This window comes from Podarcis raffonei, chromosome 6 (genome assembly GCF_027172205.1).
Source record: "Podarcis raffonei isolate rPodRaf1 chromosome 6, rPodRaf1.pri, whole genome shotgun sequence".
In the NCBI taxonomy this organism is placed as follows: Eukaryota; Metazoa; Chordata; class Lepidosauria; order Squamata; family Lacertidae; genus Podarcis; species Podarcis raffonei.
The window spans coordinates 63133429-63151562 of NC_070607.1; the positions used below are offsets into that span (position 1 = coordinate 63133429).

The window sequence follows — 18134 nt, forward strand, 5'->3', positions numbered from 1 at the left end:
GCATTCAGGAGTCAAAACATTCTAAACGTAGCTGTTCGGGAACCGAGGTTTGACTGTATTGAACTTAAAAACCTTGTGCCTTAGCAAGGGTGTGAGCCTGTGGCTTGCAGGCAAGGGTAAGCAGATATCTGGATCTCCTGCTGAGGGTCATTCAAAGTCCTTGTGCCATTTGTGCATGCCACCCCCTCCCCTACACAGCTACACAGTTTCCAGACTGGAGCATTAACACATCAGATTCTCCCCACATTCACGTCAAGGCAATCCCTCCCTCCCTTTCCCTTCTAATCATGAACTTGCAGGCATCATACCTTGCACCTGACAGACAAATAGATTATGGTAAAGAACTTTAGGTTGGTACAACCATGAAAAACATGGTGTGGAAAAAACAGTGAATCAGCTCCGGTGATTATTATGCAAGATTCTTAGGCCAGAGTTTTGAAGGCCGCCAGCATGCTTTTAGGTCCACTTTATGCTTCTTGTCATTGCCTTATCAAATCTTCAGGCCCTTCATATCTGAAGGACCACTTTCTTTCTGAACATCCTTGAGAGATACTCAGAATAGCGCTCAGATGCATCAATTCAGAAAATGTGACTTGTGTCAAACTTCAAAAGCACATGAGGAGTTATTTTCTGTTGTAGTTATAAGCTACAGCTACTTTTTACTCTTCACATATTTTTAGAGATCCTTCACAAAAGCACCTGTGAAGAGTAGAAGACAATGTTTCCAGGACTGTCCCCCTCACAGCACAGAGGATAGGAGTGATGTTGCTGTTTACTCTTCAGCTCTAAAGAGCAGGCAAAGGAGTTTTCTTCTAATCACTGAGTTCAGTAGAGGTGTTTTTTTTAAAAAACACCAAAACCTCCTCCTGCTTCTTGGAATTGCTCTCCAAAGGAGAAGGTGGAGGGTTTCCCCCCTCTCCATCTCAGCACTGAGCATCACGGTATTGCGATTGGGAGACAAAATTTCCTGCTCTGTAATGATTGCTCTCTAAAGAGTAGCCAGAGCACTTTATCTCCCAATCTCAGAGCTGAGATTGGGAGGCGGGGCTGTTGGGCAACTTTCTACAGCTTGCTGAGCCAGATCTGGCCTGCAGCCCACTAGTTAACTACGGTGAGATTCTGGAAGTTTACCCTCTTCCGAAGCTTGTTTGAAACAGAGCCTCATTGTATTGCAGAGTCAATGCAAGACTTATTTCTCAAGGCTTGCTTGCCTTTCATAAGAGGAGGGCTGGTGTTGTTCCTTCTGTTTTTAGTTGTATATGGGTTTATTGTAATACACTGTTGCTGGATGTTATAATTTTAATGTCCTTTTTTAAAAAAATTGGTACACCATCTTGAGGCTTGGACACACATTGCTGCACAGAATCAAATCAAATCAATCAATAAAAAGTGCTTAGAGGTGTAGCAACTATGTCAAACAAATTAGTGCTCATCTTATTTCACTCACTGACAAATATAAACACTGAATTATATCTGCTAATTTTGCAATGCATTCCATATATTTTCTCTCATTTATTCAGTTAGAATCTGCTATTTAATATTCATGAAGGTAATCACTATTGGATGGCTATTCATTTTTCACTGTCAGTCATATTATTTGATTATGAATTCTCAAATAAGTCAGTTTTCCATAATTATATACCTGCTCATGTAGGATTCAGCCTCAATAAAGTTGTATGTGCTTAACCAAACCACTGAACCCTTTGAGTTCAATGAGGCCTAAGTATGATCATTTCCTTCATTTCCTGGATTTGGTTCCTTGTATTTTCTTCCTTATCTGTTAATTTCTTCCTTAGTTCAAAATTTAGGTAATTGTCTGGTTACTGCAATGCTACAATCAATGGATTTCTTCAGCGTCAAAAAAAAATTGGTTTCAGTAAATCTCTGATTTACAAAACCAAAATGATTAGATTGTATGAATGCTGCTTAAGATGTTGAGTTTGAACTGACTTCAATAAAAAATGTAGTAATGAACACAGTTGCAAATTAATGAAACAAGTTTAGCTTTGCAATGCTTCCAAATTAAGGGGATTAAATGAAGCCAAAGAGTGTGTCTGAACACTTGCATTGGTACAAGTCTGAATTTGAAGATTAATTAAAGGAAACCAATCCTTCTAGCTTGGTTCAGCAATATTATGACTTCATTCATTCATTTCTAATTGCTATTGGGTGCCTTTGCACTCACATTGTACTGCCAGTTTGCAGCTTAAACTGGTCTGTCATTGGCCTTTCTGACTCTAGTGCTGTAGGTCATACTTGGGAATGAGCTGGGGCTGGAGTATATGCTTTGTATGAAAAAGCTCCCAGGTACAATCCCTAGCCTTTCAAGGTAGTGTTAGGAAACTCTCAAGTCTGAAACCCTGGACAACCACGGAAAGTCAGTATAAACGTTAGTGAGCTACAGGGACCAACAGTCTGATTCTGTATTAGGCACATTCCTATGTTCCTACAAGTTGTAGGTGGCTGTACAAGTTCTAGAATTCAAAATAAGGGCTGAAGCTATCATATGGAGTGCTGGAAGGCTAAAAATGGTCTTCCATGGCAAATATTTTCAGCATCATGGTGCTCTACGTCATTTGCCAAGAAACCTTCAGAGACGCGAAGCATGGAAGTCTCACAACTTACCTAGGTCATGGCCCATGATGATTTATAAACTTTGTGGTCGGGGTATGGATTGCTCAATGCAAGAATTGTTTTGTGGTCTCCCCATGAGTTTTATGACATCCTTCTGTTAGGCCTTAATTGTTTTTGTTCTCCTAGAGAATCTTTCCCCAACCTGGTGCCCTTCAGGTGTTTTGCACCACAACTTACACCATCCCTGACGATTGTCAGTGCTGGCAGGGGTTGATAATGCATTGTAGTCCAAAATATCTGGAGGGCCCCAGGTTGAGTAAGATAGAAATAGGTGGGTAGAGCTGCCCTTTTTGAAAAAGGCAGAATCCTGTATTTTTATTAATCAAGACACAAAAAGGGAGCCATTTGGAAGGAGGGGATGATTTTGCCCACCCCCTGTGTTCCAAATCACATATGACTGTTCTTCAGAGCCACCTATATTTCTTATCTCTTGTTACTATGCAGTATTAAAAAGCACTCCACAGTGCTGCCATTTTTGCAGCTTAGCCTTATATTTCCAAATGTAAAGCTCTGGATATGGCTCTGAATCTGGTCCTCCTGCTGGAATCTCTTTGTGATCCCCTTTCCTTTGAAACCTGAAATGGTACTTTTATGCCTCTGAAGATGAGCAATCAGCAATGCTTTCTTTTTGATGTAGGAGCAAAGTAAAGAGGAACACGAGTAGTTTAATTCTCACTGAGTGGTCAGTGCACAAAGATTCAGAAGGACATCACTTCTGAGTCTGATGGGCTCCTGTTTAAGAGTGCAGGTACTGTTGCATTTTATCCTGTTATTTATTCTCATTATAAAATCTGAAATAAAAACATTTATTAAAAAAGAACGTAGGTAGGTACAAACAGATCAATGCAGCAAAGTGTTAATAGCCCAGTAGCGTATTGGTTAGAGCGTTGTAGTAGGATCTGGGAGACAGGGGTTCAAATCCTCACCCAGCCAGGAAACTAACTGGGTGACCTTGGGCCAGTCGCTTGCTCTCAGCCTAACCTACCTCACAGGGTCATTGTAATGATAAAATGTTGAGGGATCATACTGTGTACACCACCTTGAGCTCCTTGGAGGAAATATGGAATATAAATATAATAAAACACGCAAACAAAAAATATGGAAATGTCAATTATCAGATCATCCCTGATTATTTAGCTGGTTCTAGATGATGAAGTTCAGGATTATCAAAAACTGGACCTCATGGGATTTTTTAATCCCATGAGCATCCCATGCCATCTTAATATAGAATAATAGAATTGAAGAGTTGGAAGGGGCACGAGGGTCATCTAGTCCAACAACCTGCAATGCAGGAATCTTTTGCCCAATGTGGGGCTCAAACCCACAGCCCTGAGATTAAGAGCCTAATGCTCTACCGACTGAGCTATACGTTCCCATGAGTGTGTGCTCTTTCTTGTATCTTTAACAGTCTTACAACATTGGGCACATGAAAATTGCTTACCTATTTAAACTTAATACAACTTTACTAATTCAGCAATTTACCAAGCACTGGGAGAATTAGAAATTCAAATGTGATGAGAAAACACACCGTGCTTGTGTTTATGTGTGTGTCAACAACGCTAAACTGATAAGAGCAGCAATCAATCATGTTGGCATTGAAGTTAACAGCGCTCTGCAAAACAGATCAACCATCAGGAAAAAGGAAAACAAAACTTTCACCGATTGTTTTGGACAAAGTGCCACCCAAACCCAAGATCTTCCCAGATGAGTGAGTTTGGAAGAGGTTTAGGGGTGCCATATTTTGAGGAGCAAAAAAGAAGATATATTTGCCGACTTCTACTTCCAAAGCAACTACTCTATTCCGAACTTAAAAATGGAAAGTGTAATGCTGGTGGTCAACAAAAGACTTTAAAGACTGTCTCAAGGCAAATCTAAAAAAAATGTAGTATAAATACTGACAACTGGGAAACACTGGCCTGTGAGCGCTCCAGTTGGAGAACAGCTTTTACCAAAGGTGTCATGGGCTTTGAAGACACTCAAATTCAGGATGCAAGGGAGAAACGTGCTAAGAGGAAGGCATGTTTGGCAAATCCACACTGTGATCAACTCCCGCCTGGAAACCAATGTCCCCACTGTGGAAGGACATGTGGATCCAGAATTGGCCTCCACAGCCACTTACGGACTCATTGTTAAAACCGTGTTTATGGAAGACAATCTTACTCGGCTACAAGTGATCGCCAAAGAAGAAGAAGACTTTTAGCTATGGATCACTATGCTGACTCTCATTTTACATACCTATGAGAAAGAGAACATGCCCTGTAAAAAAAGGGCATATGGCAACTTGAGCTGCCTCAGCTGATTCAGACCCTGCTGGCATGACTCCCATATCGAGACTCAGTTGGAGATCTGCCAGAGTAAGTCTTTCATGCTGGCTCAGCTGGCATAACTTAAGATGGTGCAACTGAAGTCAGGCTAAATCCTCAAAATGGCCATTGTGGACAGCATAGTAGGTCAGGACAAGGAGAGACGTAAACCCATTCCTTTCAGCTCAGTGACATAAGCTGGCAACTCAGCAAAACCTACACTGGCAAAAAGGGTAGTGCAAGTTGAACTCTATTTTAAAAGCTTGTTTCCCATCTTTCAGACTCAGGCTGGCTAAGCCAGCTGTAGCCTAGCTCCTGGATAGAGTTTGGAATAGGGGTTTGGAATATGCTGGTTTACCTTAAACCAGCATAAATGCTGCTGGCTTCCTATACTTAGGATTACTTTGTCTGTATTTTTTTGGGGGGGCATTCTTTGTTTCATTGAGTACTAGAATGAGCCTTGGGGAATATTTGGAGATGCTCATTGTCTATGAAATGGTCCTAAAGTCCTTCATTTCCTCCTATTGATTGGGGGAAAAAACCCCAACAACCTCCAAATCAGCCACTCTGCGTTAGATAAGCACAAAGGATCTGTGCACCAGTATGTGATGTGTGGAAACAGTATAAACAGATAAAATAATGCAACTGACACAACTGTATGTGGATATCAGTGTGCTTTAACAAATGGGACTAAAGTTGTGAGCAGGAATAGAAGAGAAAATTGCATCTGGAATGCTGACTGTCTCCAAAATTGGTTGCAACAGTTCCTACTCCTGATCCAAAAATCTTAGAGCACCAAAACGGGCTGTTATACACTGGACAAGGCAAACCACAGATTTTAGGAGATCACAATAACATCACTTAGGGAATTACAGTATGTCTATAATGAAAATCACAGTGATTTGCAAGATTATTTAAGTAAGCAGAAGAATGCCATCATATTTTAAAAGTGTTTCTGTTCAGATTATGTGTGATCACAAGTGCTATATTAAGTAGGTGAAGTGCTATTTCTGTTAAATGAGAGGTCTGGAAGTGTGAATGTTGCTGCTGCTTATGAGCACAATAGGTATTTGAATGTTCTGGTAGGTCATGGATCTGGGGTGTTAATTGGATAGAATTTTGTTGCATTTTATGCTGTTTTAAGCTTTGAAAGCATGTACACAATGCACTCAGGTGAGAATGGATGTGGGTCTGTTTTTCTAATGTCAGATTTCTTGCAAAACATTACATTGTTCATTGGTAAGATGAACCAGGTTAATTCAATACCCACTGGAGCTTCAATTTACCCAACAGTGAGTGAGAGTTCAGACTGAATTGTTCAATCAGGAAACATTTTATATGTAATTTTATTTGTAATTTATTTGTAATTTATATGGGAGTACTGTGGAAAAGTGCTGGAATCAGAGTACGAAAAGCACAATCCAGTCTTCACTAGACGAAATCCAGGAATAATATTCAAAGAAAATATGTGTGCAGGATAAAAACTCTCAGAACTACTTGAGCTGAAGAACTTTCCTCTGTACTTGAGGTACTGTAGATTTATGTCCTTTCTTCATGCTGTGAGATTTTTATACTGTAAACTGCCTTGTGGTCTTCAGATGAAGGGTAGTATATAAATTTAATCAATAATAATATTAATGTAAGATGTAGCAGAGATGTATGCATTAGGAAATAAAGCTCTAATGATAATGTGCTAATGCTTATCATGACAGCAGACTTCAGCACCATGACTTGCATGTGCAAATGGCCCATCACAGACTAAACGCCACAGGTACAGCTCATCTAAACCAAGCCTGAATGCAGCTAGCCAGGCATAGGCAAACTCAGCCCTCCAGATGTTTTGGGACTACAGTTCCCATCACCCCTGACCACTGGCCCTGTTAGCTAGGGATCATGGGAGTTGTAGTCGAAAACATCTGGAGGGCCAAGTTTGCCTATGCCTGAGCTAGACATATCCACATAAGGGATGAGAAAACAGTGGCCCTCCAAAATATTTGGGATCCAACTCCCAACAACCCCAGTCAATGTGGCCAATGGCCAAGAATGATGGCGCCAGTGGTCCACAACAAATGGAGGGCTAAAGGCCCCCTGCCCCTGTTGTAAAAACAAATAAACAATTGTTTGATCCCTAGATGCCCATTCATTTCATGGAAGACTTTTATTTCTACTGTCGACTTTTACCTTCTACTGTCGACAAGCAAAAGGACGTGAGGGGCTGAAATAAACAGGATCTGTTCTGTTTCTTGGGATGCTGATGGTGTACATTTTGCCTTAGTCACCCATCCTAGTCTTCTGTCATTGCCATCAACATACAATTATCATCCAGAGCCCCACTGTTACATAAGAAAAGCTTGATGTTGTATCATATATTTATTCATTAAATTTGTATATTTCATCTGAAGATCATATGGCGTTTCACAACATAAAAATGCAACATGAGAACACAAAATACAAAATAAAACAAAACTAACCAATAATACCCCCTCCCACAAACACATCAAAAAGGACAGAGATCAGTCAACGGCCTGGTTATAGAGAAATGTTTTTGCCTGGCACCTAAAGATATGTCATGAAGGTGCCAGGTGAACCCCCCTGTGGAGAGCATGCCTGCCACAACTTGGAAGCCACTGCAGAAAAGGCCTATTCATGTTTCCACCTTCCAGACCTCTTGTGAAGAAGGCTCATGAAGATGGGTCTCAGATGATGATTGCAGGGTCTGAGTTGGTTCATATGGGGAGAGGCAGTCCTTGAAATATTGTGGTCCTGAGCCATTTAAGGCTTTATGGGTCAAAACCAGCACTTTGAATTGGCCCTGGAAGCTAACTGGATGCCAGTGCACCCAGGCCAGGATTGATGTCATATGCTCAAATCATCTTGTCCCAGTGAGCAACCTGGCCACCGGATTCTTCACCTGCCGAAGTTTCTGAATCATCTTCAGAGCCAGCCCTACATAAAACGTGTTGCAGTAATCTAGTAAGCAGTACAAGTAAGTTGTATCCAGTGTAGTGCCAAGTAACTCTCCCATCAGGAACTTCCCACTTCTCCCATTATGTGTGCCCCACAGCCTCACCAAATCTACTCTAGAATGTTGAGGGAAAGCCCAGATCAAATTTTGGTGACACATGTGGGGAGGAGAAGGGGGGAAATCCCACTGTGCAAGTGTGAAGATCAGACATTTACTTAGTACAGCACTACATTGGATACAAGCATTAAGTGGGTCTTCACCTGGTCAGTACAGTGGTACCTTGGAACTTGAACGGCTTGGTTCCCGAACAAATCAGCTCCTGAATGCTGCAAACCTGGAAGTAAGTGTTCCGGTTTGCACATATTTTTTGCAGAAGCTTAGTGTCCGATGCAGCTTCCGCTTGAGTGCAGGAATCTCCTGCAGCTGATTGGAAGTCACGCCTTGGTTTTCGAACATTTTCAGGAGTCGAACGGACTCTGGAACAGATTAAGTTTGAGAACCAAGGTACCACTGTATATGGATGGGGACATGGCCTGGAACTCCTAAGCCACGTAAGCTGCTCTTTCTAAAGAAAGAGTAGGATATGAGTGGAATAAATAAAATAATGGCTGCTAGAAGGCTCCATTTAAAATCCAAAGCTTTTTTTTTTTTTAACTCACATCAGGCGGTGAGTGAGATGCAAGGAAGCAGGCTCATGTTTTATTTATTTCCCCTTCTCTTACAGCTCCGTCATTTCCATTTGCTGTTTCCTTTTTGTGTTTATAAACTACATATTTAATAATAGATTGCTCCTCATTCTTTGTTGCGGGGAAAAAACAACAACAGCACCAGCTCATTACGGCTTGTGTCGCTCCACCTGTCACTTGGACTTACCATCAGGCACCGTGATGTGCAATAGCTTTGCTTTAGCCTTTTCTAGGAAAGACAAGGAGGTGCTGAGGTGCTATTAGAGCTAATTAGAAGAAAGTCAATTACCAGAGATTTCCCCCCAGAGGATTAAAAATGCTAGACAGTTGCATCAGCTGCCCTTTGTTTTATTTTCAGTTTTACTGTGAATATTATTTAATGTTCACTCCTGCCGGGGGGAAAAAGAGAGCTTTTGTAGACCTTTGGAGTTATCAGTGTTTACCAACTAGGTTTTTTTGTTTTTTAAAAAGTTTGATATTGTCTTCAAAGTATAGCGAGTGGGCAGGGACAGGAACACTACTAAACCCTGTATGTCAACAGAATGGACCAGCCCTACTATTGGACAGAATGAGGTGACTGTCTCAGGCTGCTGATGCAGAAGGCAGCCATGGTTCCTGAGCTATTTGGCAATTCCCTTCTGTTGGAGAGCAGAGATGTGTAAGCAACATGGCCTGCCCTGCATCCTCTCAGGTAGCCTACAGCTGAGGTGGAAGATGCTATCCCAGTGGTGAAGCAAGAGTCAACTGCCAGTAGGGTTGGCTTGTGTATGTGAGAAGAGAAGCTGGGGGAGCTGTCTTCAGGCAGCAAATTGTTTTGGGTGGGCCTTGAACAAAATGTTAGGTTTGCATTATGGCTACATGCCCAAAATGACTGCTCCCCTTCAGCCCCGTGAAAAGATAGGCTTCTTTTGAGCTCAAGAGCCAATAATGAAAGACCACCCAGGAAAGGAATAGGGCATGAGATGCATGGCCCAGGGCTGATGCCCCCCCCCCAATGGCAGGTAGGCCTACCAAGGTCTGCTCATGGAGGCCAGGGCTCACCAGAGACCCCTTCAAGTCTGGAGCCATTCTGATTGCAGCACTAAGACATGGGTCACATGCATGAGTTTTAACTTATTTTAGTCTATTCTATTGTGGTTGTAATTTTATGTATGTTTTAAATTATGGTGGTATGGTTTTCAGCGATCATTTTATGGGCATTTTTTTGTGAACTGCTTTGAAGTTTTCTACTGGTATATACAATAAATGTTATGAAAATCCATCAATCCATCAATCTTTATTCTCCTATTATACACCAATCCACACAGCTCTCTAAACCAGTTCTCTCAAACCATGACTATATCTCCTCATCTACAGACCTCCATCCAATGTATGGTAGTAAAATTGCCGCTACTGATAATCAGAGGTGCGGGTTGCAGATGTTCTTGCCTATAGCCCTTGCACAAGTAAATGCCATATTACAGCTGACAGTTAGGTTCATACCTCCACTTTGTCACCTGTTAGAACCAGGGGCATAGCAAGGGGGTGCGGTAGGTGTGGTCCACCCCGGGTGTCCCTACTAAGGGGGGTGACAAAATGGTGGGCAGCACTCACCATGGGGCCTGCAGTGTGCCCGAGCCACGCATCTCTCCTGGGAGTGACGCAGTGGCTTGAGCGCCCGCAGGCTCCACACTGCCCCAAATAGTCTGCCCATTGCCTCAGGTGTAGGGTGGCTGAGTGGGAGGAGGCAGGCAGACTCCTCGGAGGCCCCATGGCGCCCCCGTGGGTGGCTGACCCCACCTCTGGGCGCAGGGCACACGCGCCGCCCCAGGTGCCCGATTGGCTTGCTCCGCCGCTGGTTAGAACTAGTTCACAAAATTAGGTTCATCACATGATTTCATATCACCTGATTACACAACACTCAGGAACTGACTGTGTGAACAGCCTCCACTGAAAGGCATTACATCTGACACAAAATGAACAGCATTTTCCAACTCGACATCTGTGATGACCCTTGGATGTTTCACTTGATCTTGCCATTCTTGAGTGATTAAAGTGCATGTGTTTTTAAAGAAGTGATTAAAGTGAGGCCCATTTTTAAAAAAAGTTTATTGGGCTGAAGAGAGGTAACTTCTGCCATACAATTTCTGCAGGGCTCATTATCAGTGACAATAGTATCATGTATGCAAGAGGGCAGCCTGACTACAAAACCGGTAAGCCCCACTTATGGGGAACTTAATGCTGACCATTGAAGTGCAAAACATGCCCATATAAGGTACAAGGAGGGTTCCGATAGGTGCAGAGTAAAGTTGCATTTCAAGAACTATGGTTGGGTGGGGAGATGGTGAGGTGCTGGGGTGGCAGAAGGTAAGAGGATAAAATAGGTATGATGATGTATTTTGCCTGTATAGCATGTGTGCCAATGGGAAGCTCTTGTAAACTCTTAAGACTCTGTTTGGGAATAAAATCAGATTAACTGGACTTGAACCCCCTGGGGAAATTTATCCCCCATAGCTGTTTTGCTAGACCTTGCCAGGATCAGTGAAGCAGCATCAGAGTTGATGATATCCCAACATGCAGCATCGCTTTCAGTGCATTTGCCTCTTACCTTTTGTGCTCGTCGCTTGTCAGCTCTTTGATTCTGATGGTAGATCCGGCTGAAGTTGGAAACAATAACTGGGACTGGGAGAGCAATGACAAGCACCCCACTCAGGGAGCAAATGGAGCCAAATATCTTGCCAGCAATCGTTTTGGGCACCATGTCTCCATAACTGGTGAAACAGAAAGCAACAAAACAAGATGGCAGCATTAGGGCAAAGCTGATTGGATGAGACATTTGCAAAGTCAGCCAGCTGTAAATTGAAATTAGGACATGGGGCATTAATCATGTAGTTCGCTCTTGCATCTACGCCTTTGGTTTCATACATTTAATGATTCATCAAAGTATTTCTATAGCACCCTCCTGCAAAAACATCATGATGGCAAATAGCAACAGCAGCAACAAAACCCTTAAAAATAAAATCATTAAAATGACTGGCTACTCAGTAACATTTTAAACAACGACACAGTCTTGTTTGTATAAATTCCCAGTTCAGGGGCCCCTATGATGACCAGGACATTAACATGTTTGTGTGTGTGGAAATAGGAGTTTAAACTCTTTCTCCCCAGCTGTAATCATGATTCATACTGGGAGTTCTGTATCTGCAATTTACATTGGTTTTTAAAAAAGAAGAAGCTCTCATTGTCTTGCATGCTTGTATTGCAATATATATATATAATTCCTAAAGTTCCCCTGATTTTGGACTCGTGTGTGTGTGTGTGTGTGTGTGTGTGTGTGAACAGGCTATTGGTCACCACAAGGGAGAGGGGAGATATACACACCACTGCATCTGCCCTAAAGTCTCTGCAATGCTATTTAGATCTCACCTTCACTGGTTTATTGTGGCAACAGCCTGCTTCATCAGATGCTCAGTGTAGCACTTTGGTAGAATAAACCCCTGTGGCTGAGTGCATAAAAGCAGCCTAGAGCTCTGTGAAAATGACAGATGAGACTGTGGACCAAGTCTGCTTACTTTACATTCATAACAATCACATGCTGATGGATGAGCTGTTTCAGTTTTACCTGGTTTTCTTCCAAGCCACCCTGGACCTACCTATTCACAAAAAAAAAAGAAACTCCACAAGTTGATTTCATGTTTTGCATGCATGACATTGTTTTCCCCTCATTGTTTTTTCTTTGTTTGCAATATACATAATTCATGAAAAGTGATTCATATACAGCTGATTATTTTTTTTACAATCCCAGCCCCCACAGAAGCACCATATGCCTACTTAGTTACATTTAACTTTTAAGTCCTTTCAGCTTTTAAACAAAAGTGCCATTCCATAAATCACCATGTGCTCTCAGAGGCCTAAAGCCATGTTCTATTGATGTTGCAAATGTAAAAAAAACTATGCCAAGCTGATTGAAAGTTAGTGATTTCCTTGTTTATTGTTGTCCTGATTATCCATCTTTCAAACAATATGCAGGTGCTTCAGTTGTTATCTAATTCAGTGTTTCTCTGACTTCTTTCCCCCTCATGAACCACTTGAAGGCTGCTGAGAGTCTTGGCAGACCATTTAATGCCTTTTCTGCCTGTTGCAGCAATTAGAATTCACAGCCCTGGATGCTGTATGATTCCTAATTGTATTTTTGGACACTTTGTGGACCACCTGACCACCTGAATGAAGGTAGCACAACACTGGTGATCCCTGGACCAAAGTTTGGGGGCCACAGATCTAAGTAGTGGACATGCCTGCATCATTTCTAATGGCTGCTTGCACATTGGAGTGTTGGAGAGTGCAACACTGAACTATATGTTTTTTTTTTAATAAATTTTTTTATTGCTTTTTTCCAGAATCTAAATCCATCATCAATAACACAACAAAAGCGGTTTTACAGAAAGAAAAAGAAATTAAACAAGAAAAAATTCATTTTTCGAAGTCTTTTTTTTTTTTTTTCATCATCCACTGGACTTCCCCATCTCCTCCATCCCTGCATTCTTTATAATAAATATAAACAGCAAATTAATACCTTGTTTCCTGTGTTTTTGTATTTTCATCTAATTATTCACTCTGAAATTAAAACTTTTCTCGATCATTAACTTTGTTTCTATCAACTCCGAATTTCAATACTGAAGCATATTTACCTCAAACCTTAGCAAATTTTTAACATTCATATATCTTATAATGTTTTTGTAAATAGTCCTTAAATTTTTTCCAATCCTCTTCCGCAGCCTCTTCTCCCAGGTCTCGGATTCTGCCAGTCATTTCGGCTAGTTGCATATAGTCCATCAGTTGTGTGTGCCATTCTTCCAGTGTGGGTAGCTCCTGTGCCTTCCAGTATTTAGCTATGAGAATTCTTGCTGCAGTCGTTGCATATAGAAAGAAGGTTCTGTCTTTCTTAGGTATCCTCTGGCCCACAATGCCCAAGAGGAAGGCCTCTGGTTTCTTCTGAAAGGTATACTTAAATACCTTTTTCAACTCGTTATAAATCATTTCCCAGAAGGCCTTCACCCTCGGGCATGTCCACCAGAGGTGGTAAAAAGTTCCTTCAGCCTCCTTACATTTCCAACATTTATTATCAGACAAATGGTATATCTTTGCAAGTTTGACTGGGGTCATGTACCACCTGTACATCATTTTCATAATATTTTCCTTTAAGGCACTACATGCCGTAAATTTCATACCGGTGGTCCATAACCTTTCCCAGTCCTCAAACATAATGTTGTATCCAATATCTTGTGCCCATTTTATCATGGCTGATTTGACTGTCTCATCTTGAGTATTCCATTTAAGCAGCAAGTTGTACATTCTTGAAAGCACTTTCGTCTTAGGTTCAAGTAATTCTAGTTCTAATTTTGATTTTTCCACCTGGAAACCAATTTTTTTATCTTTTTTAAAGATCTCTAAAATTTGGGCATAGTGAAACCAGTCTCGCACCTTCCCTTTCAATTTTTCAAAGCTCTGCAACCTCCAAGTATCACCCACTCTTTCTATTATTTCACAGTATTTTGCCCAGCCACCCCCCATATTAAGTATTTTTGTGGCTTTAGCCTCCATCGGTGATAACCACCTCGGAGTCTTGTTTTCAAATAAGTCCTTGTATTTAGTCCAGACAGAAAACAGAGATTTCCTTACAATATGGTTTTTAAACAACTTATGAGACTTTACCTTGTCGTACCACAAATATGCATGCCACCCAAAAGCATTGTTGAACCCTTCCAGATCTAGGACATCAGTGTTTTCTAGCAAAAACCAATCTTTCAGCCAGCAGAGGGATGCAGCTTCATAATACAACCTTAAGTCCGGCAGGGCAAAACCCCCTCTTTCCTTTGCATCTGTTAATATTTTAAATTTTATTCGGGGCTTTTTGCCCTGCCAGACAAACTTCATAATGTCCCTCTGCCACTTTCCAAAACATTCCACTCTGTCCACGATCTGTAGGGTCTGGAACAGAAACAGCATTTTTGGCAATACATTCATCTTTACTGCTACAATTCTTCCCAACAAGGAAAGTTTCAATCTTGACCAGATTTCTAGATCCTTTTTAATTTCAGACCAACATTTTTCATAATTATCTTTAAACAGATTCAAATTTTTCCCAGTCAAGTTGACCCCCAGGTATTTCACTTTATTAACAACGTTTAGTTCTGTTTCCTTCTGAAACCCATCTATTTCTAAAGGTGTCAAGTTTTTTGCCAAAACCTTAGTTTTTTGTTTGTTTAACTTGAATCCCGCCACCCGACCAAACTCAGAAATTAATTCCAATACTCTTTTTGTGCTGGACACCGGCTCCTGTAATGTCAAAACCAAGTCATCTGCAAAGGCCTTCAGTTTATATTGTTTTCCTCCGACCTGTATTCCTTCCACCTGCTGATCCTTCCTGATCAAATTTAGCAAAACCTCAAGGACAGAAATAAATAGCAAGGGTGATAGGGGGCACCCCTGTCGTGTTCCTTTTTCAATTTTAAACTCTTCTGTCACCACATTGTTTACTATCAATTTAGCCTTTTGTTCTGAATATATTGCATCTATGCCATTTTGGAACGCCCTTCCCACTCCCATCCCTTCCAAATTCTTCTTCATAAATTTCCAAGATATATTGTCAAAGGCCTTCTCCGCGTCTATAAATATCAAAACTGCTTTTGTATTCAAATTTGTCTGTAGAAGTTCCAGAACGTCAACAATGTTCCTAGTATTATCTGACAAATGCCTGCCAGGGAGAAAGCCTGCTTGGTCTTTATGAATAACTCCATTTAAGACTTTTTTCAATCTATTTGCCAAAATGTCAGCAAAAATCTTGTAATCCACGTTTAGGAGTGAGATGGGACGGTAGTTCTTAAGTTGAGTCTTTTCAGATTCCAATTTTGGTATCAAAGTGATGAATGCCTCTTTCCACGATTCTGGTGCCCCCTTCCCTTCCATAATTTGATTACATACCTCCATCAATGGCTGAGTCAGGTATTCCTTCAATATCTTATAGTATTTGGAGGTAAGTCCATCTGGGCCCGGGGATTTGCCTAGTTGCATGTTCTGAATGGCATTTTCGATTTCCTGTTGGGTTATTTTATAATTCAGGTCAGTTTGTTTGTCTTGTGTTAGTTTTTGTAGGCCATAGCTTTTTAAAAATTTATTTATTTCAGTCTCCACTTGGGGTCCTTGGGAAAACAATTTTTTAAAATATCTCTGGAAACACTTTCTAATTTCCTCTGGTTTCTGAATACATTCTCCTTCAACCTCTAGATTGGTAACAAAGTTCAGTTTTTGTCTCTTTTTCAGCTGCCATGATAGCAGCTTCCCACATTTATTTGCCGATTCAAATGATCTTTGTTTCATCTGTTTGATTTTCCATTCAACTTCTTGATTTATCAGTTTTGCATATTGTGCTTGATGGAATTTTATTTCTCTCAAAACTTCTTTTGATTTTGGATTTAGTCTCAACTTTTTCTCTCCGTCTTTTATCCTTTCCAAGATCTTGTCCTTTTTACCGTTCCAGAGTTTTTTCTTAATAGAATTCTGCTGTATCAGAAACCCTCTCATAACAGCTTTGCTTGCGTCCCAGATTGTTTTTTTTTCCACCGAAGTGTTCAAATTTAGTTCAAAGTAGTCTTTCATCGTCTTTTGGGCCTTCTTCACTATCTCCTGGTCTCTAAACAATGCATCATTCATTCTCCATCTGAAGGATCCAGCTGGTGTAAGTCTCAAGTCCATTTTCAAGGGGTTATGGTCGGAGCAAGTTTTAGGGCAGATCTCTACTTTTTTGGTCTTGGGTGCCAGTCCTCTAGATATCCAGATTTGGTCGATTCTTGTCCAGGATAGGTGGGCCTCAGAAAAGAATGTTCCCTCTCTACCTAGGGGGTTCTTTGTCCTCCAGATATCAATCAAGTCCATATTGTCTGTGAGTTCAAAAAAAGTCTTTGGTAGTCTGCCATCTTTAGTCACATTTTGATTTTGTGACTTATCCATGTGTGTGGAGACAACCCCATTCATATCTCCCATCAGAATGATGTTATTATAGTCCATATGGTCCAGCATTGTCTCATGCAGCTTCCCATAAAATTCAGATTTCCCCTCATTTGGTGCATAAATTCCAATTATCAAAAATTTTTCTCCTTGTGATTGTATTTCGATCGCCAAAATTCTTCCTTGTTCATCTTTGAACACAAATTTTGGTGCTAGGCTCTCCTTTGCATATATCACGACTCCCCTTTTCTTTTCTTTAGCTGATGAAATAAATTCTTGGCCTAGTCGCTTGTTTATTAGCACTCTTCTGTGGAGCCTAGTCACATGGGTTTCCTGGAGACAAATGACGTCTAGTTGTTCTTTCCTCAAAATGTGAAAAATCCTTTTCCTTTTTTCAGGGGAATTTGCCCCATGGATATTCCAACTAAAAAGCTGCAGAGACATCCTGGATCAGCTTGTTAGCCGATGGGGTTGTCTCCCTTCTCGTCTATGTCTGGAGGTGGATCTCAACACTGAACTATATGAACCCCTAAGGTCATAAACACATATTGAATCCAAGGTGATACCTTTCAGCGTGGTAACAGATGGTACCCAGTTACAATTCAGAATCCTGAAAAGGTGTGCTGTGATGTGCTGGGATCATGACTGATGGGCCAGTCAGCTAGAATTAAAGAGATCCAATCATCTGTGCTGCATTATAGGGGAATGTGTCATGCTCAACTGTAAATCAGGATTCAGAATCCCAATTACCTTAGCTGTAATATGGCACTCGGTAAGCCAGGGCAGTCAATCATACTTGTTAGTCCAGAGCAGTTGCTGCCCTGTATGTTTCATTAGGGAATAACAGCCAGAGTTCTCTTTATAGCACTAGCAAAGAGAATCTCAACTGAGGCATGGAACACCTATCCAAAGCATCATAGAGGAACGCATGAAAGATTGCTCTGGTAGCTCACAAAATAGGACAAAGTATGTAAAGGGAGTGCATTTTTGGTGATACTTTCCTTGCATAAGATAAAAAAAGAAGAAGAATGAAGCTGAGCTGGAAGTTCCCTTCTGCAAGCTGCAAGGGATATTGACACCCAAAAGAGGGAACTGCATCAGAAGAAGAAGAAGAAGAAGAAGAAGAAGAAGAAGAAGAAGAAGAGAGGGCAAAAGATGTCACAGGTAAAGGTAAAGGTAAAGGTAAAGGGACCCTGACCATTAGGTCCAGTCATGACCGACTCTGGGGTTGCGGCACTCATCTCGCTTTATTGGCCAAGGGAGCCGGCGTACAGCTTCTGGGTCATGTGGCCAGCATGACTAAGCTGCTTCTGGCGAACCAGAGCAGCGCACAGAAACGCCGTTTACCTTCCCGCCGGAGCGGTACCTATTTATCTACTTGCACTTTGACGTATTTCGAACTGCTAGGTTGGCAGGAGCAGGGACCGAACAATGGGAGCTCACCCCGTCGCGGGGATTTGAACCGCCAACCTTCTGATCCGATCGGCAAGTCCTAGGCTCTGTGGTTGAACCCACAGCGCCACCCACATCATAGGTTTGCATAAATTTTGCATTTGCTTTTTT

At 41.4% G+C, this 18134-nt stretch overlaps 1 protein-coding gene across 5 annotated transcripts in view; it reads right to left on the reverse strand.

The window, feature by feature from the left end:
- KCND3 (potassium voltage-gated channel subfamily D member 3) overlaps positions 1-18134 on the reverse strand; it is a 264846-nt gene that overhangs the window by 48931 nt on the left and 197781 nt on the right. For all 5 annotated transcript variants that reach the window (XM_053393491.1, XM_053393489.1, XM_053393493.1 and 2 more), the window contains exon 3: positions 11176-11338. In XM_053393491.1, coding sequence (XP_053249466.1) covers positions 11176-11338 — 163 coding nt within the window. The remainder of the gene's footprint in view (positions 1-11175; positions 11339-18134) is intronic.